Genomic DNA, 27,210 nt, shown 5'->3' on the forward strand with positions numbered 1-27,210 from the left:
GCAATGGCGTCGGGGAACAAGATCTGGCCGACACGAGATGAACCTACGTGCTCCCGAGTGGCGTGGCGATGAACCAGCGTTGCGTGCTCCAACAACAGTTCGGGACGAGTAACACCAGCAGAAACTAGTGAATCCACGGTGTGCTCCACTTGCAAGGACGCGTTAACATCGGACAGGGTGCCCGTGACGAACGGAACATTAAGTTGACCCATGCGCTGCTTCGCATGCTACTCATGGCTCTCTTTGGTGGGACACTGTGTAACCTTTTATTATTATTACTTTGCGGGCGAAGCACTTTAGGGTCTAGGCTTGTCCGTTGTGCGTACGTTGTCCGTCATGGTGACAATGACACTGATGACGATCAAGAATAAGCGCGTTCCAGACCACACATTCTCTTTCAGCCACGGATAAAAAAATGGCAGCATATCCATGGGGTGAATGATGGAGAGTGGTGCGAAGCATCCGTCCGTCCGTCCGTTCGTTCTTGCTTCCATCCATTCATGCGTCCGTCTGTGTGACCGTCCGTGCGTCACTCCGCCCGTCCGTGCATGCGTCTGTTCGTGCGTCCGCACGTCCATCCATGCGTAAGTCTCTCCGTTCGTACATGCGTCTGCCCCTGCGTCCGTCCATGCGTCCTTCCGTCCGTGCAACCATCCCTGCGTGCGTCCATGCATCTGTCTGTGTCCATTCATCCATCTAGTTAACACTCCAAGTACCACCATTTCGCATCTTTTCGTCATATATTCCGCATATAGAAGCACCGCCATTCAGCGGACATTCCAAGGACTAAACGAGAGGTGGCACACGCACACTTTCTTACGGCTTGCGCTTCGTGTCTACTTCCCACCTTTAACCGCCTCGAGTTCATGGCATATACTAGTTCACTGCACTGCGGCTCAACGCTCGCTAAACCTATCTAAAACCAAGGATGTTACTCCCAGCGAGTATGACGTAGCAACCTTTCTTGGAAGCGCGTGGACGTCCCTGTGCATTCTACGTCAGGGGCGTCCATCAGTAGGAGTCATGGGGCCCGTCGCGTCTTGGACGCCTTCGAAGGCGCTTGTCTTTGACGTCGTTGTCCCTACGGGGACTAGTGCCGAGACCGTCGTTGATGCGACGGCCTCAATAGTCGGCCTCTCAGAGGTATACTGCGTGCAGCATCAGGGAGCTCAAAACTTCCAAGTCACCGTGAAGAGCATGGCCTCCATGTCTCTAATCGTCAATGCTGGCTGCCTGGTGATTGGCGGCGAGCGTGTTGAAGTCGTCCCCATTAGCCCACAAGTGACCAACGTCGCCTGCCTGTTCCTGCCATCGTTCGTCTCAAACGAAGCTCTCGTCCAAGCGTTATCCCCATATAACAAGGTGCTCACTGTCACCAGTGGTTTGATGAGTGGGCGACGCGGCGTACTCACTCGAACGCGATTTGTTCGAATGGAGATGAACTCTGCTAATCCTGTGCCGAACTACCTGCACTTCTCTGGTCACCGTACCACGTTCGACTACCGTGGTCTCCAGCATGTATGTCGAAGATGCGGCTCACGGGACCATCTACGAGCCCAGTGCACAACACCGTATTGTGGTCGCTGCGGTGTGCACGGTCACGTTAGTGAAGGATGTGACCGCCCGTGTCGACGCTGCGGGAACGGCCACCCAACTGTGGTTTGCCCTGTCCGCCGCTCTTAGACGCTGCCGCTGGTGCCTTTCCAACACTGACACCGGCAACGGAAACAACTACCGGTTTGCGGGACGCGGAGGAGGTCACCGATGCTGTGCTGGCCTCACCCCTACAAGTTCCTTCGAATGAAGCGTACAACGAAAGCAGGATTGTCGATGCGACGCTTGGCGCGTCGGCCTTCCCGCTGGTGCAGGAACCGTGTGCTTCGAAAGACGCAACGCACTGCCCTGCAAACGGCGTCGGCGTTTCTTCTCTGACGCCACTCGATGTTCAGTGCACAAATGACCCCAGTTCTCATGCTGCTGTTGTTGGAGTTGACCCTACGACCCCTGTTATTTCGGAAAACAGTGCCGAAAATACCACAGCCTCTTCTGTTGCTGCCGCTCCGACCATTTCGACATCGCGTCGTACACGTAAAAAATCGCCCACACAAAGGGTGCCTACACCGGCCTGCCGAGACGTGGACAGTGCTGCCAGCATCAAGGACGTGGATCCAAGCTTACCGGCGGCTTGGTCCTTACCTCCACAGGACACGTCGTCGTAAAGCGACTTCAGCCTGGGACTGGATAATAGCATCGGACTATCTAGCCTTGCCGATTTTGACGTCGACATGGGAGCTCCACGTGAAACCAAGCGAGGGCACACTTCCAGCTCTTGCTCCGATGAACGCAGTGACAGCCGTGGTAAATCCCAAGGTTCCGAAAAACCTCGACCCTCTTCCGGAGGGTCGAACAGAGCGTTGTGATTTGGTTGAAGAAGTTTCCCCTGGACACTTTCCAGGACAACGTCTAGAACTATGCGTCCAGGTTAGTCTTTACTTTTTATTATGGCTACTACACTGCATATTATTTCATTGACCGTTCAGTGTTTTCGCAGTCCGGCAAAGCTGGCTGAAGTGATTAGTGTCACCCGTGCTGCAAATTGTGATGTTTCGTGCCTGCAGGAAACAAATTTCTTCTCGTTATGTGACGTGCTTGCTTTTAAACGAAAGTTCAACCTAGATTGATATTTCTCTTTCCCTGCATCTCGTTTTACGGGAGTAGGTATTAATATTTTTAATCGGGCTTTATTACGGGATCATCATGCTTTTTACGATGGTGTGGGCAGGGTTTTGGCTTTAGACTGCAGCCACTTTTCTTTCAGATTAAGGATACTGTGTGTGTGTATGGGCCATCACACGCTGGACAGTCTTATGATTTTTTAGAGACCTGGATGAGTTTTTCTTGACGGTCGTATTGTCATTCTGATTGACGACTTCGACTGCGTTCTAAATACGCGAGCCGATGTACAAGGTCCTGGCTGGGGCCGGTCTGCTTGGAATTCACGCGAGCTGCGACGCCTTGTCCACCACTTTTCATTACTGGACGCGCACAATGTAGTGCACGGAAATACCTTTGTTTAAACATGGCGACGCGGACGATCCTCCAGCAGGCTCGACCGGGCTTATATCCCACGAGCGTTAGAGGCGTTTGTCTCCGATTAATCCGTTCCGTCCTTCCCACCTTCTCCTGTGTACGTATCTGATCATCGGCCTATTGTCTTGAAGCTCGAAGTTCCATTTCCTTTTTCGGAAAAGCCGTGGCATCTTGATGTTCGCGTCCTGCAGGACGCGCGCTCAAGATCAGATTTGTCACGCGCAATACGTTTGTCACTCACGGCGTCTGGTCCTGAAGATTGGGATGCGCTTAAACACAGTGGCGCCTGCACTGCGCACTGTAGGGGCGTTTGCTTCATCGATACGTTTCTTAAGAGCTTGCTGACACTGCAATGAAGCTACATATTGCTTTGCGCGCCGAAACGCCTTCTCTTCTGATGCGAGTTTGGCAGCGTGAACGCTTTCAGCGCTTGACTGCTGCTTCGTCCTGGCGGCAGCATCATGGCGCTGTAGACACAACCCATGTGCACATCCCGAGGTGCTGCGCTACACGAGACATTCGTTTTTGTTTTTTGTTTTTTTTTTGGGGGGGGGGGCAATCACAGCCATCTGTCTCTATGGCAGCACAAATACCACCTGCACAGCCGCTTTCTATGCGTGCTCGATCTGTTTTCTTGGCGCATTTTGAAGCAATGTCGTGTTCGGCCACGCGGAATAACTGTGATGAAACACCGCCAATGCTTAGAAGTTTGCCCCGTATTCCTCAAGAAGCTGCGGATTGCCTGCACATCCCTCAGTCGGCTGAAGAGGTAAAGACGGCACTGAAATTTATGAAACGTGGAACAGCCCCTGGGCCAGACGGTTTTCCTGTTGAGTTTTACTTTAAATTTTGGAATGAGATTGGTGCCACCTTTACCGCGGTTATCCGGCGATGTTACGAGGATGGTGTCTTTCCATCCAGTTTTCGAGATGAACGCATTGTGCTCATTCCAAAAGGTGATGCTTCCTCTGTTAATCCCGAACACTGGAGACCTATCATGCTCCTTAACGTTGACTATAAAATATTCGCGGCGGTAGCCGTTCAACGTTTGTTGAACGCCCGGGTCTGTTGAACGCCCTGGTAGGTCATCACCAGACTTCATCAGTGCTTGGACGAGAAATACACAGCTTGTAATTTACCACACGTGATATTATAGCCTATACTCTGTCGCGATCTGCGCGTGGTATCCTTGTGTCTTTGGACCAGGAAAAAGCGTTTGACCGACTAGAGCACACGTATATCTTTTATGGCTTTCCTCATTCGTTTGTGGAAATGATTAGAAATACCTACACTGGTCTGAAAAGCATACTAGTTCTGGATGGCTGGGAAAGTGCTGCCTTTTCCATAACACGTGGGGTCCGTCAGGGATGTCCACTGTCTCCTGTGCTATTTGTCCTCAGCCTTGAGCCATACTTGCGTGCTCTTGACGCGGATTCACGTGTCTGGGGTCTTGCGCTTCCTGGTAGTGGTGTCGTGAAAGTCACAGCTTTCGCTTATGATATAACCTTGTACCTTTCAGATGAAGATAGCCTTTCGCGCAGCGTGCGTGTATTTTCCCAGTATGGCGACATTTCAGGTGCAGCGTTGAACATCTCTAAATCCCGGTATTTCTTCATTGGCTCTCCAAACTCCAGGCTTAGCGCCGGTTTTCCTATTCAGCCGGCCACGTCGCTTCGTATTTTAGGTATTTTATACAACCACTACAGCATTTGCGAATCCGTTTGGTTAAACGCTCTCGAAGAAGCAAGACTGAAAATTCAAGATGCACGGGATTTTTACTTTCCGCTTCTTGAGCGGAGACACCTTGCGCAGACTGTATTTTGCGGTCGCATTTGGTACCTTTCTCACGTCGTGCAACCATCTTTACGTATCGTGCGATCACTGCAGTCTGCTTAGTGTTCCTTTTTTTTGGTCAGGCGGCACTGAGTTGGTCTCTCGTGCGGCACTGGGACAGCAGCGTTCTCAGGGAGGCTTTGCTTTCTCTTCAGTGTCCATACGCTGTCGGCTGCTGGCACTGCGCTTCCTTTAGCACCTAGTGCAAGTGGAGGAATCCCCCGCACGAACGCTTGCATATTACTTTCTGGGTACTCACCTTCGGCATTTGATGCCTAATGTGCACCTTAACAGGGGGCCGCAGTTAATAACACTTCCTGCGTTTTATGCAACAACTGTTGAATTTTTTCGCCATGTTCAGTCGACCTGTCCTGGCATAGATGTGTTGAACAACCATAGTTGAGACAACTGCTGCTCTGTTGCTTCCATTGGTCCCCTCAGCCCAGCGTGCTCGCTCTGGACGGGTGTCTTGGAGCAGGTTAACGGCTTCTTTTCTGCCTGGACACCTCCGGGACTTCATGTGGCGCCTGGGATGGGGTGTGCTTCCCACTCTTTACCGCCTCGAAAGGTCGAGAATGGTCCAGTCAGCAACATGTCCGAACTGCTCCCTTCGGGAAACAAATCAGCATTTTCTGAGGCATTGTGTCATTGCTCGCGTTTTTTTGGAGAGCCGTACATGCCAGATTTTGCTGCCTCGGAGTAAATAACTTCGTTTCTTTTGGGTGTTGTTCGCGAGGCCGCTTCGCTTGTCTTCTCATTGTTGCCGGCTCTTTCTGCCTCTGGCGCAACCGCTGCGAGGCGGTTGCAGCGGGCCGCCGCCGCCACGTGCTCTATTCGATCCTAGAACAATTGTACTCGGAGCTGCTGTCTGTTTTGTCAGAGGAGCTCTTCTTCCTTGGTGAAGAGGAATTTCTTCGGCACTGGGCTTGCCCTTTTGTGTCGGTCTGCGACGGACGAGTGCAACTTGTCTTTCGGCCGGCCTGGTATTGGTAGGATGATGTGTCGATGCACCGGCAGAAATGGCATGCCAACATGTAAATAAGCAAAATGTACATATTCCTGTTTTATCTGTGTCTCTTGTTTACCTTGAAACATTTTTGTGGTTGTGTTTGTGTGAACCATCGAATGTACATGTTATTCCAACGTCATATCATATCCATGTTCATGTAAATGACGTCTGTTTTGTCAACATCGTTAGTGCATGTCCAAAAAGAAAATGTTCTGTTGAATGTTATTGATGTTCGTGACAATAAATTTTTCTGAACACAGGTGAACGCGCCCTTCCCCGCGAAAGGCCACGCCGACGCAAAGAACAAGCTACCACGGAGGCGAGAGATCTCGAAGCAGCGGCAACGCCGACAACAAACTGCTACTCTGGAGGAGAGAGCACTGCATGCGGCGGCTCAACGTCTGCGCGGAAAGCAAGCTACCTCGGTGCAAGCTACCCCGGGTAAAATATGCGCAGGCATGCGTACTAACCACTATGGCAAGGGTACGGAGGAGTTACTTGAGGGTGAGGGATATGCGGAGGGGAGCTGAGAGCATAGCATAGTCATATGCGGTATGGTATTATAGAAAAGAGAAAAAAGTAAGGGTGATGAGAAATAATGAGAGATTAAGTTGGCGGAAAAAGAGGAGGCAGTGGGTTGAGCACAGTATAGCTATACAGTGCAGCAAGAAGGTGGGAAAGAGATGTGGTGGTGAGGAGTGCTGCAAGGAGGATAGTGAGGGTAAATCATAGCATATCCGTGTACTGTACAGCAAGGGTGGAGGTTGTATACTCTAGCAGTGGATGGAAAAGGAAAGCATACATATTGGGTGAAAAAGGGGAGTGAGAAGGAGTCATGTGAGGGAGAAGAGGAAGAAAAGAAAGATGCGGAGAGTGCCGCTTCGCCAATGGAGGCTTCTTTTCCCGTCATGCAGGCCGAGTAGGCTGCCCTGCGCGCTTAAAGCGCCACAGCGAGCTTAGCCGTGAACGCGAGCACTGCTGAAGGACATGCAAATTGCTGATTCGCACTTCCTTCATTCTTCACGTTCAGTGGAACTGCATACATTTTTGTCATTGCAGTGTTCTCGGGATTTCGTCGCATGTTCACCTAGCATAATGTTAGGCCGTTTAAACCTCACTCATACTTTGCCAACAAGACGCTAAAGCAGCACATCAATTAAGGTACTGTCGGCAAACCTTTCTTGTTAATATAGATAGGTTCTATTTTAGTTAAAACGCGGTGATACGGAAAAGTGCCTACGGCGAAATTAGCAAGGCATGAACATGGAACACTGATCATAAACATTCATTCGAAAGCAGATCGAGTAGAAATGGTGTCTTTTTTGTTTCACCACAATAATCATCATCCGGCTTGGTTGCACTTCTTTTATTGAAAACTAGGCACTGGCCACTTTCCTCTCAAAAGAGCTATGTCACGCTGATAACGCGCGTGTAGTTCGTGACCTGAAAGTATACAAAGAACGCGGCGATACTGCAAGGAAAGGAACGCAAGATAGATGGCGATTATTTTTGTAGGACAAAAAGACGCTCTTTTTTACTCATTTTTTTTCCTTTGAGTGTTATGCAAACGAGGCAGCAGACGCCATGGCTGAGGCGTGGTTCCGTCAAGCTGATCAGCTCTGAGATCCCATAAATCCCAGGCCTACTTACAATTCTTCTATGCTACCTTTGCTTGTTATCGTCGGCTAGCAATAACGAGACTATGTGGTCGGTGTACCATTTGCAAGTTAGCTTAAAAAAGACGCTGTTCATACCCTTCCGTAGAAAGCCAAGAGGACCTGAAACAGGTAAGCGATGAGCCTTTCTTCCCCCGCTATTCCGGTGTTGACTGCACCAGGATGAACGGCGTTGACTGTCACTCCTTCACGCTCCATGCAGATGAAAATGAAGGACGGGGTCAGGGCAAAGGGGAACGGAGACCCGTGAGTGCATAATCTGCTCTGCAAGCGACAACTCGACTGTATACCTTCCGGGAATCGACAGGAACAACATTTCAAGCTCACGTGGTCATTTATACATTTGCCCAAGACGACTGAAAGACGATGGCAATGCTTCTAGCATATGACCGGCATTTACATATGGTGATCGGCCAAGAGCAAGGCGAATAACAGGAATTTTTCAAAGTGTTTCAAGTGCCACTGCAGATTAGGGTGTCAGTGACCACGAAGAGTTATTTTTGATGAATCCCAATTTTAGCCTAAACATTGTTGTGCAACCTCTCAAAGGACCAAAAAAATTATTATGACTGGAGCACACAACTGAAACATTATTAGTGCTTGATGTGAGCGTATTGCAAATCTAGTGATTGATTTACGATCTCACTATAGCCAATCACATACACTCGCACGCCAGCCGTGTCACTGTCCCGACACTTCTCACGGCGTGGGACTGGTTGATTTCTCTTATTGCTTTCACCTTCTTTCGTGGCTGGTTGTTACTTGCCTGTCATTGCTCTGTCTGCGGCGATGAAGGAATTCACTACACAAGGTGAAAAGCACGTAAGATGAAGACAGAGATGAGGCTTGACACACACGAGCGCCGTGCGTATGAAGTCTATCTCTGTATTCACCTTATTTATACGCTTTCAGCGTGTATCATCTCAAACCAACAATGGCAAATAGCTACCAAATAAGTTCACCCCTTCCGAAGGTCCCACTCTTTGTACGGCACTGGCAGCTGCAAAGTGACCGAACTGCCAGTTGAGTCGTGGCCTCGCTCGCTGCTACATCTATGAACTTTTTTTTTTCTTCCTCGCGACCTACAATCGGTCACAGCCTAAGAGAACCTCAGTGCGCAGTGTCCCTCCCACAGTTAATCTGGATTAACACTCTGTACGATCTTTCTTGCTGATGTCTGGGACGTCACTTCTTTCACTTGGCCATACAAACACGGGCTCGTGTAATTTGTTTTAGCTAGATCTGAAGCCTGAACGTCCCTGTCACTTACTTTAAAGAATGTGAAATCGCTGTCCATCTAAACACCGCATTTGAGGTTATGCGGACGAACCTTTATTAACTAATATGCATAGTATTTGCCTTAACCGAGAAAATGTACTTTTGGCTCGAACGGCTAACAGCCAGCCTTACGCAGGTGAATGGCAGGAGCGCCGTGGTTCTGTGGGCGGATGCTATTTTTCGGTGAAAACCTCAGATGACTCCCCAAATGCTAGTTGATCGTGGGCGTCAACATGTGTGATGAAAAAAAGCACCATCAAGTAATGAAGTCATCGTAAGAAGTCATCACATGACGTCACATGACAGCAAAATTCATGACGTTATATGGCGGCCTCGTCGACATGATATTGTCCTTTGGTCAACAGTAAGCCGATATCGTGGGCGAAGCAAAACAACGTTAGCTGCAGAAAGCTCCATAGGGGGACCAATACAATCGACTTAAAAGCGAAAATGGTTTTCGCCTTTGAAGGTCGTCTCGAGCCAATGCGTGACCGCGTGAAAATTAGGCCGTAACCAGCTCAGTTTCCCGTCGTCCTTCACAACGCGACTCACCATGCGGCTTCAGCCGAGGCGCCAGCGCCCGGGTAAAAAGCACCATGGCCATCTTGGCGTTGCAGTAGGTGAGCAACGGCGTCCTCCACGTGTACGTGCCCTTCGCCTGCTCCTCTAGGCGCCACGTGGTGCCGAAGTGGTGAAGCACCGAAGACATGTTCACCACGCGGCTGGGTGCGCTCTTCTTCAGAAGTTCTGCAAAGTGGTTTTCAAGTGGTCTACACGCGACAACCAAGTCAGATTACCCTGCAAACTTAGCTTTTCTGATCGTGTTCTGAGCTCGGAACATCGGGACAACCGATGAGAACACACAGACACTGCGCTATCAACTGAATCTTAGCACGGAAATGCACAAGCCCGTAATACGTTCATCACGGACAAATGCTGCGATAACGAACCTCGTGTTGCCTAGCAACCACTGGTGTCGGTTCGCACAGCTTCGCATTCGGTCTGCCCGAGAAAGGTGTGGTCCATGCTCGCGTTCGCATCACCGGATCTCCGCTACGAGCTTAGCCTACAGCGCATGCGCATGGCGCACCTGCACTCGTCTCGTCTTTCTCGCCAAGAGTGTGCGCCCGCTGAGTAACGTCATATCATCAACTCCGTTGTGCCCTTTTAGCTTTGTGCCACTAGTGCAAGCTACGCTTGGTCTTCCTTGGGATACTTCAACGCAAACATTCTGTCTGTCTGTCTGTCTGTCTGTCTGTCTGTCTGTCTGTCTGTCTGTCTGTCTGTCTGTCTGTCTGTCACACGATTCAGCCAACCTGTCAAAGTTTATGCACTTGCTGAACGCCCAGCGATCTTCAACTGGTGGCTGCATAGATACTTGTGAACATGATCGATCAAAAAGCAAATATTAAGTATATCTGAGGCGCTACATCAATACGTAAGTATTAGGTGGTGTGTTCCTTTAGTAGGAAACACACAGATGAGTAATTCTAAACACCCTTGTGTTTCTCACCCTGCGCCGAAAATGTCAGACTATGCACACAAAAAAGCGATCTACCGACGATATGGTGCTGCTACCTGACAGTGGCTTCGCGCTCTGCACAAGCTCATGTTTCCCTACAGCACTGCCGCATGGCGTCCATATCTCGTGCAGCGCCTCCCCTATTTTAACAATGCCAGCCAGGTGCGGCCGATTCAACACAGAGGAGGCGCTGTCTCGGGCAAGACAAAACATAAATGACCGCTTGGCCGGCAGAACACAATACTCTTTGGACGACATTTAGAGTGAAGAACGAAGATAAACGGCCAATTTATTTTATGAACAATTGACCAGCAATAAATAGGAACATATATGTCAAATAAACAGCACAGCCTATATAATTACCCGCGACGCGCTTTCTGTGAGCTGTACAATTACATTTAGCACCTAATAAAGGCGTCAAACGATCAAGGCTCGAGCTGAGCCTGAGCTCAGCTTGAGCTAGCCAGAGTGAATCGACTCGCGAGTGCGTTAGCGCTAAAGTAGTTTTTTTTTTTTCGATCATGGTGTCATTCATATTTAACGCCAATATCCCATATAATCGGTGCTGTACGTGGCGCCTTTTGATGTGGTACCTCAAATAAGAGTTATCAACGGTTTAAATTCAACAAAGGAATTTTCACCTTCCCGTTAAAGAGATCGGGGGGGGGGGGAGGTTAAGCACATTTCTTTTCATGCCTCTAATCAATAACTATTAATGCTGTGTATGAACACTAGTGCACTGAAATAAGTAAGAGTAGACGTGAGTATAATCATGAGCACAGGCAAGCTTGATAGCAATGCCCAAGATTTCTAGGTAAGACCATAGGTCGGTAAAAACAAAAGCATGGAACTCGCACAGACTGACTCACTAAATATGTATGATTTGGTGGCTAGCGCTCCCTAGGACTTGTATTCACCAACGCTTTCCTCAACGGAACTCGCTCGCACACAAAATTACTGAAATTTTTTTCAACTGGACTCACTCGAACTCACCAAAATACCACACACGGACTCACTCGGGCTCATACTCATGTTCTGATCTGAGAGAGAGAGAGAGTTAGTTTGAGTGAGTTTGCCGACGTATGGTTATAATTTACTTCTACAACGACACGCCACCCCGCGCGTCTCCACATGAAGTGCGTATGAAGTTCTCTAGCGTGGTGGCTCACTTGCACGCGCTCATCTCGGGATTCGGGTGCCTCGTACCTCTTGTGCTTCCGCCGCAAGTTTGATTTGAAGTTACAGTAGTTAGAGATCACGAACGTCAATTCCCTCGCTGCCACGGCCGCGTTCACGAAAGAAGCGCGCCGCTCACACATAGGAAGTAAGAATTGTGACAGTTGTTTGTCCGCACTCATCCTAGTGTGTGCTTATTTCATGCGTGCTTTCTGCTTTAGGTATGCGCTGCAAGTTTCGAACTGTCTGTCGTTCTTGTTAGTGCAGCATTCATTACTTCACCCTTGTGGCGAAACAACGCACATTTTATGCTCAACTACCTCTGCGAGGAAACGTTTCACTTTTGCGTTATACCGATTTCTAAAGAGAGGAATCAATCACGTTTTTTTTTCGGCAACTTCGTTACATACACGCTACCTAACGGGTATAACGTTAACATTTTTTTGTTAACCGTGAGGTTTTACGTAGCTCGTTACTATACTTAAATTATTCCGCGTGTCCGCCTCGCCGCTTTCGCTCCTGACGGAATTCGCTGCAGCGCGCACTGCTACCGGCTCCCGGGCGTTGAAAGTAACTTTCAATGCGTATACGTTCAGCACCCATTTAGCGCAGACGCGTACGTATCCATATAGAATCAAAGTAAGGTCTATGATTACAGCTTGTGGAGGTGCTATCACCCCCGTAAAGTTGTTCGCGCCTCGTGGCGCACGTGTTTCGCGCAGAGGCCGCATTTCGGGTACACGACTACCGAACGCTAGGTGGCGTTGTGTTCGCAAGCGCTTATCACCACAACTAACATCATCATCATGGTGGTTAGAACGGTAGGGCCGGCGGTGACACCTGGCGGTAAGCCTTTGTGGTGCAGAGGAGAGACAAGCGTTCCTCTTTGGCAGGTGGCGGTTGGCGCGAACGGTTGTCTTAAGTGGTTGGTCTGCGGATTACGGCACTGCGGGCCGTCTGCCGTGGGCCCTTGTGGCGAGTCAAGTGTTGGCAAAGCCGCCTTGTGTGTGGTCTTGTGTTTTTTTTTATTAAAATGATGAAATAGGAGAGGTTGGTGCCATTATAGTGGCACCGGCTACTCCTTTTCTCTTAGATGGCAAAATATGCCGTGCGATCAACAATAAGGGCACAAAATGCGAATCGGTACAACATACGATGTGAAAGTACACATTAACAAAACTTCAGAGGTCAGTTCACATAAAGTTATTAGGTTCATATGTTTCACACACACGATCGGTTCTTCTCACATGACCGCTCATATTCGCCTAATAGATACGTGTGTACACTATTTCCACATACAAAATGAGTTCACACTAGATACATATGTACACAACTTCCACATACAAGGTCAGTTTGCACTGAGACAGATGATTCCACATATTAAACACACTATATAAATATTACATACGTCCTTTTGTATGAAGACGACATCGCATACGGTAGGTCAAAATTTCCAAAAAATATCTGATACCTCAAGAAACGTCTTGAATGCAACAAGTACTCTTTTCTGAACACCTGCAGTCGGCCGTGAACCTAGTATTTGTTGTGTTTTTGAGTGCTGTGTAGTACTGTGTATGGTTGTTTAGCGTGTTGATCGAAGTCAATGTAATAATTCGGCGGATGATATCGTAGTTTCTAAAAGTAGTTAAATAAATGTGAGTTGTTTGGTTCATTCCGACCGCGTCTCCTGTGTCCGTTCACTCCAAGAGTGTGGCGTGCTCTCCACATAGAGATCCCACAAGCTTTAAAATGCAGCTGTTACTTAATAGTTATTAGAAAGTCCTCCCTGCAATACTGTGGCGCTGGTACATTAACCATGTTCTCGAAAGAAAATCTGCTTTCTTCTAACGGCAATATGCCCGTTCATCTCTACAGATACTTATTTTTGAGTGAACAAGGCTGACCTTGAGCTACTCCGTATAAACACCATCAATTTTTTTAGGCAATTATACAGGTTAAAAACGAAAAACCGCGTGTGTTCGATTTTTTTTTCTTGTCTGTAACTGATTGTTTAAGCATTTCTATGTGACTACAATATTTGAGTGTGTCATTAGCAGAAGCACATCATCAGAATTACAGTAAATGTATTGCGAGTTTGAGTGACGTTTCCTGGGAGGACAGCGTTTGTGATGAAATTTCGGGCTTAATGTACAAATGTAAAAATCGGTCCTACCATGTTAGAATCCACCACATGTAACGCTTCACTGGCTACAGGCAACTTCATATGCCGCTATCCGGCATATATGTGCAAATTATTCCCTTTTCAGAACATTGGTATTATAAAATCCTTGTTTCGACTAGGAGTGTCATGAAAAATGAATTTCACCTGTATGACATTTTTTTACTGTGGGTACCTGTAGTGAAGACACAATATGAGCACGAACGTCAATTCTCTCGCTGCCGCGGCCGCGTTCACGAAAGAAGCGCGCCGCTCACAGTGAAGACACAAGCGCGCCTGTAGTGAAGACACAATATGATTCAAATTTGTGACCGTAATAATGGCATCAGTAACACGCGTTACCTTTTGCTTGTTTTTAGGCTAACGTAAGGCGGGAACGCATTCTTTTTTTTTTTTGTCGCGACGAAAAACGTCTGTAGGTTTTTTTTTCATAGCGCCAATTACAGTGCACAACTTTTCCCTGCGGGCACTTTAGGGACAGCCGTGATTCGGAGACGCCGCATTGCATGGAGCGAGTAATTACACGAGTCAACTACCACGTGCTTTCAGGAATTCCGTAATTGCTTGTCGTTGTGCGCGGTCCCGTTCTTCGCGATTCTCTGTTCTCACTTGTTAAAGGGGTCCTGAAACAATGTTTCAAGTAACCATAAAACGAATTCCCTGGAAGAGCTTACTGTCTCACGAATTCAACGCCGCAAAAAAATTTAAAAACCGTCCGGTGCGAGTGGAGTTGTAAAGATTTGTCGCATGCAGCAATTGCATTCTCTCTTCTCTCGCCCCGACGAAAGCGCCGAAAGCTAAGCAGAGAGAGATGGCAGGGGCACAAAAAAAAACGTCGCGTGCGCCTTGTGACCTTGAGCACTTTTTAAAGACGATAGTCTTTCTTGGGGACCTTCGACAAAAAAAACTTTACGCTGTCTGTCTGTCTGTCTGTCTGTCTGTCTGTATATTTGTGTGTTTGTCCACCGTTACCATGAACCGGGCACTTTAAACAGCACCAGCCGATACCCCGAACGGCCGAACCCATCAGCAGCGCCCACAAATGTTGCTCAAGAATCAGCGTTCACACGTGTGCGATTGTCAATTAAAAAGCAATTATTGCGTATATCTGAGGCACCGTAAGAACACGTATATATTCTGCATGTTCGTATTTTACTGGAAAAGGCATACGTAAGTAATTCTAAGGACCGTAGCGTTTATCACGCTGCGCTGACCATGCAACGCTCGTACGGAAAGGCGAGTATTTCCGACGCTTTGCTAAGAAAACATGGTGGTGGCCCCTACCCGTCGCTTAGCGTTTTACACCTTATCACCTCTGAGACGGGCGCGCACGCCCGTCTCAGGGCCACGCGCTTTGTTTTTCAAAAAACACTGCCAGATGGCGCTCTGTGACGTGACTTGACTCGAGGCACTCTAACGCAGCGCCTCCAAAATACCATTCACCGATTTTCTTGCGCAGGACATCAAATACATGTTTTGTTCACTCTCCACGCGCAAGACTAAGGTCTTTTGACGACATTTGTGGATTACATGCAGATACGAGGCCATTTTTTTCTCTTTTTTTTTTCTTCGAATGCGCACCTTTCTCAGTGATCGCGCGCGCACGCGTGAACAAGCCGCGGCCTCCCGCGGCTTGTCCACGTAGAAATAAGAATAAAAGGCGAACCTGTCAGCAGAATGGTGAGCAGGAAATGACCCAGGTAGTTACTTTGCAGGCCCACCTCGTAGCCGTCTTCGGTGAGAAGCAGCTTGTCTGCATCGCAAGCAACGCCACGCCGTTATGAGCGGCAAGAGGAGCACGACTCGCTGCTGCTATATACTTGCCCGGTATGTTGCCCGCGTTATTGACGAGAACGTCGAGCCTGGGCTCCGTCCGGATGATGTCTTCCGCGAAGAGCCGCACCGACTTGAACGAGCACAGGTCGAGCTGCTTGACGAGCACCGTTTCTCCCGTATCGGCAAAGATTTCTTGAGCCGCCTTGTGGGCCCGCTGTACATTTCGGCAGGCCAAGATGACGCGGGCCCTCCGCCGAGCCAGTTCCTTGGCCGTCTCCTTGCCAATTCCTGGAAACTTTCGCAACTGTTCACAGCGAACATGCTACTGCTCGAATTGTAGAACGTACAGCACAAAAAAAAAAAAAGAACAGCGCAGCCTGCTTCAATACGCGCAAGACTGTGTCACAAAAGAGATGCAGGATTGCCTCTATAGCTGGTTCTGACTTGCCTAGGCTTTTACCTTTTCACCTGACTCTTTGCCACCGCTTACTATGTTAGGTGTTTCTGCCCCTTTCTTTCTGTATGTCTATAGGCAAACCTGAACCGTAACAGCCCGCTGTAAAACTCCTTTATGTGCCACAGAAATCGCTCATATCCCACATATCGCCACCCAGCTCCACTAAAAGTTAACAAAGGAATACTCAGCATAGGGCGCACGCTGTAGCTTCTCTTGTCAAGGGCATGTACACGCGCTAGCCGTTCAGCCGCACCGCACGTGGCGGGACACGTGCAGCCCGCAAGAGGAGGGCGACAACGCGTCGCCGATCCGCTCTTTCGCCTTCCGCTTGCGTGCTGCACGTGTCCCGCCACGTGCGGTGCGGCTGAGCGGCTAGCGCGTGCACAGGCCCTAATCATGTGCACCGAGTGCTTGGGCGGTACCGCACATCTCGAAGTGAGGCTAAAAGGACTAGAATTAACGACAATAGCATAAATTATACGGCACTTTGGAGTACTTACGATTCCACATCGGGATTGCAAATACAGCAAGAAAGTATTTTTAACAAGAATTTTGTTCTTAGGGATAATTTAACCCACAAAAAGCGGCGCGCAGCCTCTCTCCCGACAATCACGAGGCTAGTTAGCTTCATCAGTTGTGCCCTTGGAGCCTCCTACTTACGCACCAGCCTGTGTGGCCGATGTACGTGCTATCGCAGGCCAGTCGAGTTCGGGGGGGGGGGGGGGAGCATTTATGTTTATAAGAAGGAAAAGAAGAGAAAAGTGAGCCCCGTAACTGTCTACATCAGGGTGCTACACCTCAGCAGTAGCTCACAAGAGATGAGGGTGAGGAGGGATTAAAAAGATAGGAATAAAGGTGTAGAGAGAGAGAGAAAAAGAGATGCGCTAAGCCAGCGAGCGAGGACATATCTAGGGGATAGGAGAGATAGGAAAGATGGAAACACGGTCACAGGAGTCCGAGGACGGGGCACCACTTGCGAGAGCTCTTGTCGGCGTCAGGAGATGGCGTAGAGCAAGTCCAGTAGGTCAGAGCTACGCTGTCGTCGGAGATCGGCGTCAGTAGATAACGTAGGGCGAGCCCAGTCGGCCAGAGCTACGCTGACGTCGGAGATCGCGAGGGCACAACCGGTCGGCACGGAATCCAGCGAGCGAGTCCCAGTCGAGTTTGGTAAACCACGTTTCGAGCATGACACCTTATGGTTTCCACGCAGCTTCGTAGAAACAGGGAGTCGGTTCATGTCACGCGGCAAACTGGGACAAATATTTGAAAGTTTGCAACGGCGAAAACTCAGTTGCACCCTGTTTTGCAGCAACTTTACATCAATATACAGCTTCAAATATTTTCCTCACGGCATCTATTTAGATTGCTCTTTAAACGCCTGGACCATTCGTTTATCATTAAGAATTTGCACCAACCCTTCTGCCACTGTGAACAGGCATACTTTCCCAGTTAGCACGTGAAAGCAGAGATAATTGATGATCGTGCGGCATTGTACATCACGATTAGTATGATGACAGAAAAAGCGGCTGCCTCTCATTGGAGACGCTCGGCCGGCACCTACCTGAATTGCTGCCGGTCACGATAACGGTCTTTCCGAGCATCGATACATTGCCGCGGTAAATACCCTTGTTGTAGAGCTGATACACTTTGACGAGCAAGCCTGCGACGACCACAACTAGCGCACATCTCACCAACCGGCTGCCCACGAAGACATCTCCGACAGCATCCGCGTGCACCAGAGTCATGTCTGAGTCCGTGCTGTGAAAGAAGCACCATGTCACGACATCGTGGCACTCGAGATTAAATGTAGACTGAAAGGCATACAAACAGGAAAGCATACAGGTAGGCAGACAGCTATGATGGCACGAAGGCTGACAGACGGATTATATGGGAAGAAACCATGTAAACCTTCTGGTGACCTGTTTCACAAATACTTTGATTTTTTGTTGCTGGTGTTTTCATAATTTCTTAAAAAGACACTAAAGGCGAATATCAAGACGATGTTAATTATTGAAATAGTGTCCCGGAAACCTCGTAGTGCTAGTTTTGTGCCGAGGAAGTGCTTATTTTGAAATAAAATCATGTTTTAATGGTCCGTACCGCGTTAGGGCAGTTCAAATAATCTGCGCCTGAAAGCGGTCTTTCAGACGTCACTGTTACCAGGCCCGACGTTGCCCGCCGCCAACACCAGTAGCAGCAGAGGGAAAGTAGCGGGAGCCACTGCAGCAACAACGGACTTTGAACAATTCTCTACAATCTTGGAGGCCATGATTCTGCTTGCTTGCTTCAAGTGGGCCCTGCTACATGGCGCCACCTATTCAGCCTATAGCTACCCAAAAACTAAACTTTTGAACCACAGGCATTGCGAATACGGTCATGGCATTGAAATGTCCGAGAAGATTTAGGGTTATGTCCTCCGAGCCGTGGGTACATGACCCGATGGCATCGCCGCAAAGCAGCAAGCTGAAGTTTAACCACACCGAGTCAAGTTGAAGTGATCGCCTCGTTGTTGTTGTTTTTTTTTTCGGCTTTCGTGTAATGTTTTCTCTGTTTTTCTCGAACGCCGCTGTGTTCACCGGCTGTGACTTGCTGGGAAACTGTAACAGCTTTACACGTGGAGAGCGTCCCTTGGTGTTGTCTGCATTGTTGGAGCAGCCCACAACACAAAAATACTTCGGACCTCACCGACGCTTCCGTCGGGCCGCTTCTTCCATCGCGGAAAGGCAACTTCGCACGGCGAGCGTCTCGTTTTAGCGCGCCATGCTGACGGCACGGCGCCTAACGCACCGACTGCAGAACGCGTTGCACGCGTGTCGCACGCGCTCCCGTTTCGGCGAAACACACCGACTCGCCTGCGACCTCTCCCGCGTCTATCCTCAAGTTTTCCGGAGCTCGCCGCCAGGGCCAGGCGCGGCGTTGTCGTCGCTCCACAAACTTGAACTTCGGTTCCAGCCATGGAGGAAGGAAAAACAGTTTTTCCTTCCTCCATGGTTCCAGCAGCCAGCTGCCCTCCGGTCTGCTAGAGTGACCTAGAATATGGGGAAGTGTCCAAAGCGCCGCGCCAATACATGGGGGAGTGAGCGCCTTTTGCGGTGAACTTCGAGGCCGCGGCGCTGTCGTGCCAGACCCGTATGACGTTGTGAGAGGGATTTGGAAAGGTGTCATGGTCCCGGGTTTGACTTGTGCATAATATCAGGAGTTCAAGCAAGATTGGAAATTAAGCAACGTGGCATAGGTATACTTGCTTTGGGAGCACACCGGAATACCCCAAATCAGGGGGTACGTGGTGATATGGGATGGAAATTGTTTGAGTGCAGGGAAGCGAGCAGCAAGATAGAATTTGTGGAGCGATTGAGAAAAATGGGAGAGGAGCGTTGCGCTAGGAAAGTTTTCAGTTACTTGTACATGAAGAATATTGATACTAAATGGAGGAAGCGAACTCGAAAACTCTCAAGCAAGTATATAGACAACAGCAGAATATCAAGCTATAAGGAAACATTGGTTAAGAAGAAGGTTAAGGAAACAGAGAGGGACATGCGGAAGATGGGAATGCTTGCGAAATCATTACTGGAGACCTACCGAACTTTTAAGCAGGAAATTGCAAGGGAAAAGATCTACGATATTTCTCGGGGTAATTCTCTGCTCTTCGGGGGTAGAACGGGAGTATTGCGGACCAAGACGTACCGAGCAAAATACGAAGGCACAGACACGGTATGTAGTGCGTGTGAAGAGGAGGAGGAAACTGCTGAACGTTTGATAATGTTTTGTAAAGGGCTCCGCCCTACAGTCGAAGATAATGGCACCGAATTTTTCAAAGCATTGGGGTTTAGGGACAGCGAAGGCAAGATAGACTTTAAACGGGTAGAAATAACCAGGAGGAGGCTAACTGACTGGTGGCTACGATCGAGGTGCGAGTGAAATTCAATCCTTAAACACACAGTGATAGTACTTAACTTCATGGCTAGGTGGCGTGAGCCACCACCCGATCTAAAGGGCACAGCCGGTTACATACATACATACATACATACATACATACATACATACACACATACATACATACATACATACATACATACATACATACATACATACATACATACATACATACATACATACATACATACATACATACATACATACATACATACATACATACATACATACATACATACATACATACATACATACATACATACATACATACATACATACGTGGGCTTTTTCTGCGATGGAAGCCGCGGCAAATCGGCGGGTGTCTGCCGCTTTGCCGCGGCTGGTGTCATAACGCCGGTGACCCACCGAGATGGGTGTCAACCAGTCCCAACACTCATGCAGGGCCCTGACATTACGACAGAGACGATTTTCCCGGCACATGCGCAACAGGTACACAGGATCTTCTCTCAACCGCTGGTGTAATCGTGTTGTGTATATGTCTTCACTTATTGAATCAGCGAGGATAGCTTCACCGAGAGCGGGAGCAGATTGCGTCAGCAACAGGACTCCCGTTTCTTCGAAAGTCTACCGAATGGCAGAGATACGGTAAGCCAAGTCACTTGGCAAATGGTTTTCAGAACTGAGCCGATTGTGAGACAATGTCATGGGCTTTGTAATCATTGGAGGCCGTGGACCCTAGCCTTGTTGCAGACATCCCTGAGAAATGTTTTTTGTGGCACCCACAGCTGCAAACACCTCCCACCAATCAAATGGGAAGTCAAATGGCTCACAGAGGCCACCTGGATACACATAAGCGTTGACTATGAACGAGCTCAGGCTTGAACGTTTCACCATCAGCACACGGTAGTCACAGCGTGACACACGCTCAGTCTGGTTGTTCCACACGGTGGCCATCATAGCTGTTGCCAAGTCTTTTCCCACTATATCTCGCAATTGTGCACGGCTAACTACGATGAGGCTGGTTGCCTCCTTCCATGGTGGTGCTGACATGGTTGTACGCTCTGTACAATCAACAAGATATGTCACTGAAAAGAACTGACACGTGCACACCTGGTTTGGTGCCGGAGTTTTTCGAGCCAGGAAGGTTGGTCACACGTCTCACTCGCATTGTACTAAACTTACTTTTGCACGTATATAAGTTAGAACACCTTGGCCTATAAGTCGTGAAGTTTGCTAGAACAAAGCTTGCCGCACACCACTGGCCACCGCACGTATTTTGGCGGCTGTTAGCCAACATTGCGATTATTTTGGAGATGTTGAATACTATGTCCCTGCAACGTAATACTGCATTGAGTCACCGCGCTTAGAACGCGTTTGTGCGGTGCGAAAGGGAGATCTGGCTTGTTTACGTCTATCTGGTATATCACCGCAATGGTACACACATACTCGGCCATCTGAGGAACGCTTTCTGGACGCACTTTATTATGAGCGAAGGGGACCTAATCTAGTTACGTGTTGAATGACGAATGTAGATGTGCTACAGAAGATCATAAGCTAGAAATTGTATAAATAACTATTGGAATGTAGTGGGTGTGTGCGCAGTAAGTGGCTAGCTCATGCTAATGCTTTTGAGCCCTCTTTTGTTTTGTGCGTTAGATTTTTTTTCCTAAGTCTTCCTCCTGCCTTATCCTGTTTTCTCGGATAGTTTAAACCCTTAAATAGCTCATACAAAGCGGAATGTGCCCGTCGATGTGAGTGGCGTACTAAAAAAAAAAAAAAACCTCGATAAAAGTTGGCGTAAGTCTAGCGTCTCGTTCAATTGGTTTATGATCGGCGCCATTGTATGACTAACATGACTAATCGGTGACGAGATCAATAACTGGACATGTTTACCTTTTACGCCCCCATCAGCAATAACAACTCGCAAGGTCCTTAATTAATTGTGATGTCGCCTTAGACAGCTCGACGAGAAATACACGTTGTTTTTCTTCAGTCAATAAATTTATTTTACCCCCCCCCCTCCCGAGAGATTTCTGCATAGAACATGGTTTTGCCCTACCTCTAGGGTCTTAAGTACTTTAATTCAAACTTCTGCACCTCACTTTGTTTTGCACTGCATCCGTGATTGGTTGGCCGATCACGAAGACCGTGTAAGGCGACGTTGCCATAATGAGCTGACATGATGGCGTCACAAACTTTGGCAAATTTATGTCGTGGTGACGCCATCACGTGATAATTTTTCTTATCACTCGTACGCACAGCCGTGCTCGTGGAGGATGGGGGAGGGAGGGCACCTTCCTAGTTTTCTAAAAGGGGGGGGGGGGCGCAAAAGTGATCACCCACTTATATTGACAATATAGGAAGGGGGTGCTGCGACACGTGGGTGGCGGACTCAAAGTCAGCCCCAAACGTTGACATAATAGGTATGGAGGCACGCTGCGATGAATTTTCACCCCCTGCCCCCTGACGGGGAACCGTGTAAGCGTTTGTGCACGCCTGTGCTCGTACGTGCTGTCACCGCCAAGGTGGGACGCCGGCGCCGACGGTCAATTGGTGCGTTGAATAAAGAATCTAAAGTTTTCGCCTTAAAATATATAACGTGTGGTCTGATTTGTCTTCACCGGATGATGGAAACGTGATTATCACCCATCTCGTCGTTAAGCCAGCCGTAATAATTTTGCGATAAGGTTACATCACAGAACACCTGGTCACGTTGCGGAGTTTTCGTGTCGATATAGCGCTTACCCACCTGCGACCTCCCATTGGGCGCAGCATTATTACCGCGGTCCATACGGCACATCGTGCTCATTTTGCGACGCTCCAATCCGCTATGTGACTGCCACACATTTGCTGTGGATTTCACAGGTCCTCAGGCCAGGCCTGAGGACCTGTGGCCTCAGGCCTAGCCGACCACCAGACCACGACCGCTGGACAAAGCACCGCACTCTGACCAGAGGGAGCTGCGTTGCTCATACTGCCCCGTTTTAAAGTCTTTGACATTCGCTGTTAGGGGCATGCAGAAAATAAACGCGTGCGCGCGTCCGCCATGTATCCCGGGGTGCTATTCTGGACATTGTCGAATTCTGCCATGTTGTCAGATGTCGCCATTGATCGATGCTAATTGGTCAAGTGAGCTGCTACGATCTCTTTGATTGGTCTAAAATGCCACCATTACAAAATTTAACAATATGGCGGAATTAGATAGCGTCCAGAATAGACGTGCAGGCCAAAATACGCCGACAGGTGCAGGGCGCGAGACGCGCGCGTCGCGTTCTATTTTCACCAAAGCCGTCAAGGTTTTTTTTTTTTTTAATCCGCTATATGCTACTATATGCTATGCATTCCGGCACTGCAGTCAGAGTGGAAAACTCGACTGAACGGTGCCTATATGGGCGTTATCAGCAATCATAAGACTTTATACCCGAAACACATTCGCATTCGATATTTTTACTCCGTTGATTACCATGCATAAGGTAGGCTTTCGATATATATATATATATATATATATATATATATATATATATATATATATATATATATATATATATATATATATATATATATATATATATATATATATATATATATATATATATATATATATATATATGGTGTGTACAAAAATTGGAATGGGCATGTGCCCCAGAAGTTGGCCATCGGGCTGCTACTAAATGAAGGCAACAGACGGGCGGCAAAAACAATACATTCCTAAACAAACGCAACCAGTTATTAGAGAAAACATTATTTAACCATTGGGATTAACCCACTGATAAACACTGAGGCCGCACGTTCCAGCTTCGCTCAATCATCAATCTACTTTAGTGGTACTAGAGAGGCTAGCCTTCTAGCCTTTCTAGTGGTACATATAACGACAATAATAAGGAACGGGAAAGGTACGAGAAGGCTTCGAAGTGACACGCGAATGAAGGCGTGCCCGTAGATGTATGGGAAGTGCGAACGCTCGGTTACACTGCGAGTTTTTGTCTCCAGAGTTGGAACATCCGTGTCGTGTCTGTGAATATCTGTGGTTTAACTCGAAACTCTCTGCTCTGAGAATCATCCTAGAAGCTACCTAGTATCACTTATAGCTGTACTACAGCATCACCTTACTGAGACCTAGCAACAACTTATAGAAGCAATCATATTCGACGTCCCAAAGGTCCAGCTTCGCTGTGTCAAGGCTTGTGCAACCTCGAGTGCTTTCTTTTTTTTTTTTTTTCAGGGGCGAAGCTCCTCTAGTCGTGCATGTTCGATGTATGTAATTGTAGGTAGCCTAGACACGTGGCGGTTCGGGCTAGTTGGTATGACATGACGATTGTTATAGCGCGAGAACAGAACGAAGACAGAGGCACAAGAAGCACTCGTCTTATTCTTGTCCCTTAGTCGTCGAGCTGTTCTCGCGCTATAATAACCGTCATGTAGGTAGCCACCTCTCGCTCTAGTCCTTAGAATGTCAGCTAGATGGCAGTGCAGTACTTGTATATCATCAATATATAACGGAAAGATGCGAGATGACGGCACTTGGACATGGACGGACGGACAGACAGGCAGGCTGATGGACGGACGCGGCCAGCGGGCGGACGATTGTTATAGGACCTTTTTGTCCTATATTTCACTCTCTCTTCCAGAGGAAATCTCTTGTTGAGGTAGAATACAAGAGATTCCTCCAGAACGGGTCAAAGCACTCCCCCTCAACAGTTTGTCGATACAACCCTCCGAAGCTTCACCCCACTCATGATCATTCACTCCATGGATATGCTTTCTTTGGGGGGGGGGGGGGGGGGATATAATTTTTTTTTTAACTTTTGACCAGACAAACATTTTTTAAAGTTCCCAAAATGCCGTTCACTCACCGTTTTCCAAGAACGTGAAACCGGGCGGACGCTCACGAGCGACAGCTGCGTGAGGCTCTTGGTCGAAAGAGTTTCTCGAAAGCGCTCGTGAAACAATAGCTCAGGCATTTGTTATTTCCTGCATCCTCACCTCTAGCATACGCCATGATGACCTCACCACAATGCTGGCACAGTACGAAGGTTACGCGCAATCATTACGCCGCGTTGCATGATATGGTGGGGGCGTTCTCTACGTCGCAAGCTGACAGGCCTCATGCACTCTTACTTCCTCATACTACAGACAGGGGTAAAATTTGACACATTTCAGGGATAACACGTGGAATGCCGTTTTGCGCAGCACCGAGTCTAGCTCATCAGAGCTACCAGTGTTTCATTGCCTATAAACTATAAGCAGAACGTTGGCTTCGAGTCGGCTCAGATTCAGCCTTGAAGCATGGCTTGAAAAATGGACGGAGTCGCAGTGAATCAAATTTCGGCAGGTCCCACGCACAAAGGCAGCCTTATTCTATGGGGAGCAATAAACGGCTGGCGGACTATGCCGCTTTCTCATTGCTTCAAGAGAGACTGAAGAGCAGAACGATTTGGCTATTGTTGGCCAATTTCACTATTTTGTAGCTCCAAAATCTCATCGCTTGTCGCGAGATGCTTGGTACAAGAAAAAACGCGCAAAAAGGAAATGCGGGCAGCGACAGCAGGTTGACTTTCCCGCGCCTCGACGCCATAAAATTTGGGGGCATCTGTTAGCGCCTACGTACGCTCAGCGGGCCATGCTCTTAACATGCCAAGTCATTGTCGGCAAAATACGACAAATAAATGTTGACATTCGTGACGTCACGTGCGGGGATTTCGCCGCGGAATTTAAAACTAGCACTTTGACCTTGATTTTCTCTCCCCTACACTCTAAAAACTAAGAGAGTGCTGGGCACTCTCTTTGGGAGAGTATACTTTTTTGTCCTATATTTCACTCCCTTCTCCAGAGTAAATCACCTCTTGTTGAGGCAGAATACAAGCGATTCCTCCAGAACGGGTCAGAACAGAGTAACTTAACGCTGCCCAAAGCAGAGTAGCACGACCCCACATTAAAAAGTAGCAGTACACCTCACAAAAAAGAAAGCAGTAGAACTTAGGCCGAAATTGGGCTCTTTGTTTTTTACGGATTTCCTCGAGCACAGATCATAAGGATAGATAAATACAAGCACTAAGACAAAAAAAGGGAAGGAAAAGGTTTAAAAAATGGCCTAGTGAGACTCGAACCTACGATCTCTAGGTGCACTGCACATTGCGAGCCCAACACGTAACCCACTACACCACAGTGAAAGAGGACACGACACCAACACTACCCTGATGAAGACACCAGGCAAACGCAAACCATCGGCCCAAGAGTAGCCGGCCGACGAAGTCGCCAGACCCCATCGTCGCACTAGGCCGACGACGGCGATGACGCCTCAAAAGAGACAGCATGCCTTCGTAGTGTAACATAACGACAGACCAAAAAATACCAATAAAACGCATCGGCAGACCTGTTGTCGGCATGTCATCGGGAGATCTACGGCCGAGCGAAAATTTGCCCAAGTCTTTGCTTCAAACGACCACCCCGTGGTTGGTCTGCAAGGACCAGAATGCACGTGGTAGCCGAAGCAGCCGCCTTCCTTAAACGAGTTTCTTGCCTTTCCGTGAATGGGTGCAGGCATCGTGCCTCGAGGGATAGTGAAAATGTTTTGACATGCAAAGCTTTCTGCTGGCTGGCCTGCAATTACGTATTGACTTTCTGGCTGTGAATGGACCTTTTCACAATAGGTACAGCGCTGTTAGCGGTGAGAGCCAAAAGAAAATTGGGTGGCTTTCCAGTCTACACGACAGCATAGGAGTTTTTGCATTCCTTCGCATCCATAGCCTACGAGATGGAGTGCCAGCCGGTTTCGGAGGCCACAAGCCACCAGAAATGTTTCGGAATGGTGCCGTCGGAGTGTTTCCGGTGCGTATGTGCAGAACGCGCCCGTAAAAAGAAAAAAATTGGCCCAAATCTACATGTTACACTGAAAATGTCGTCGAAAGAGGATAGTCTTGCGTTTGAAGAGAGTGAACAAAAGGTTTATTTGATGTTCTGTGCAAGAAAATCGGTGAATAGTATTCTGAAGACGCTGCATTAGAGTGCCTCGAGCGTGTAGCGGAGGTGAACAAGCCCATCTAGGCACGTTAGACACGAGCTCCATCTGGCAGTTATCTTCGAAAACGAAGGCGTGCACGACAGCGGAAAAAGATGGGCGCCAGTCTTGGAGGTGATAAGGTGTAGAATGCAAAGCGACGGGCAGATACCATCACTGTGTCGTCGTAGCAAAGCGTTGGAAACACTTTCTTGAGCATCGGGTTGCACTGTCAGCGCAGCGCAATAAACGCTACAGTCTTTAGAGTTACTTGTTTGTGCTTCTTCTAGTATAAAGGCAGACATACAAAACATTGACATGTT

At 48.3% G+C, this 27,210-nt stretch overlaps 1 protein-coding gene across 1 annotated transcript in view; it reads right to left on the bottom strand.

The window, feature by feature from the left end:
- LOC119164145 (retinol dehydrogenase 12-like) overlaps nt 1-25,859 on the bottom strand; it is a 29,616-nt gene extending 3,757 nt beyond the window's left edge. Inside the window, exons 1-6 of the mRNA XM_075891798.1 lie at nt 24,744-25,859; nt 17,558-17,754; nt 15,588-15,827; nt 15,430-15,516; nt 9,439-9,633; nt 7,687-7,793 (exon numbers count right to left, since the gene is read on the bottom strand). Coding sequence (XP_075747913.1) covers nt 7,687-7,793; nt 9,439-9,633; nt 15,430-15,516; nt 15,588-15,827; nt 17,558-17,741 — 813 coding nt within the window. The 5' untranslated portion in view covers nt 17,742-17,754; nt 24,744-25,859. The remainder of the gene's footprint in view (nt 1-7,686; nt 7,794-9,438; nt 9,634-15,429; nt 15,517-15,587; nt 15,828-17,557; nt 17,755-24,743) is intronic.
- Nucleotides 25,860-27,210: the final 1,351 nt, after the last annotated feature.

This window comes from Rhipicephalus microplus, chromosome 1 (assembly GCF_043290135.1).
Source record: "Rhipicephalus microplus isolate Deutch F79 chromosome 1, USDA_Rmic, whole genome shotgun sequence".
NCBI classification, from domain to species: Eukaryota; Metazoa; Arthropoda; class Arachnida; order Ixodida; family Ixodidae; genus Rhipicephalus; species Rhipicephalus microplus.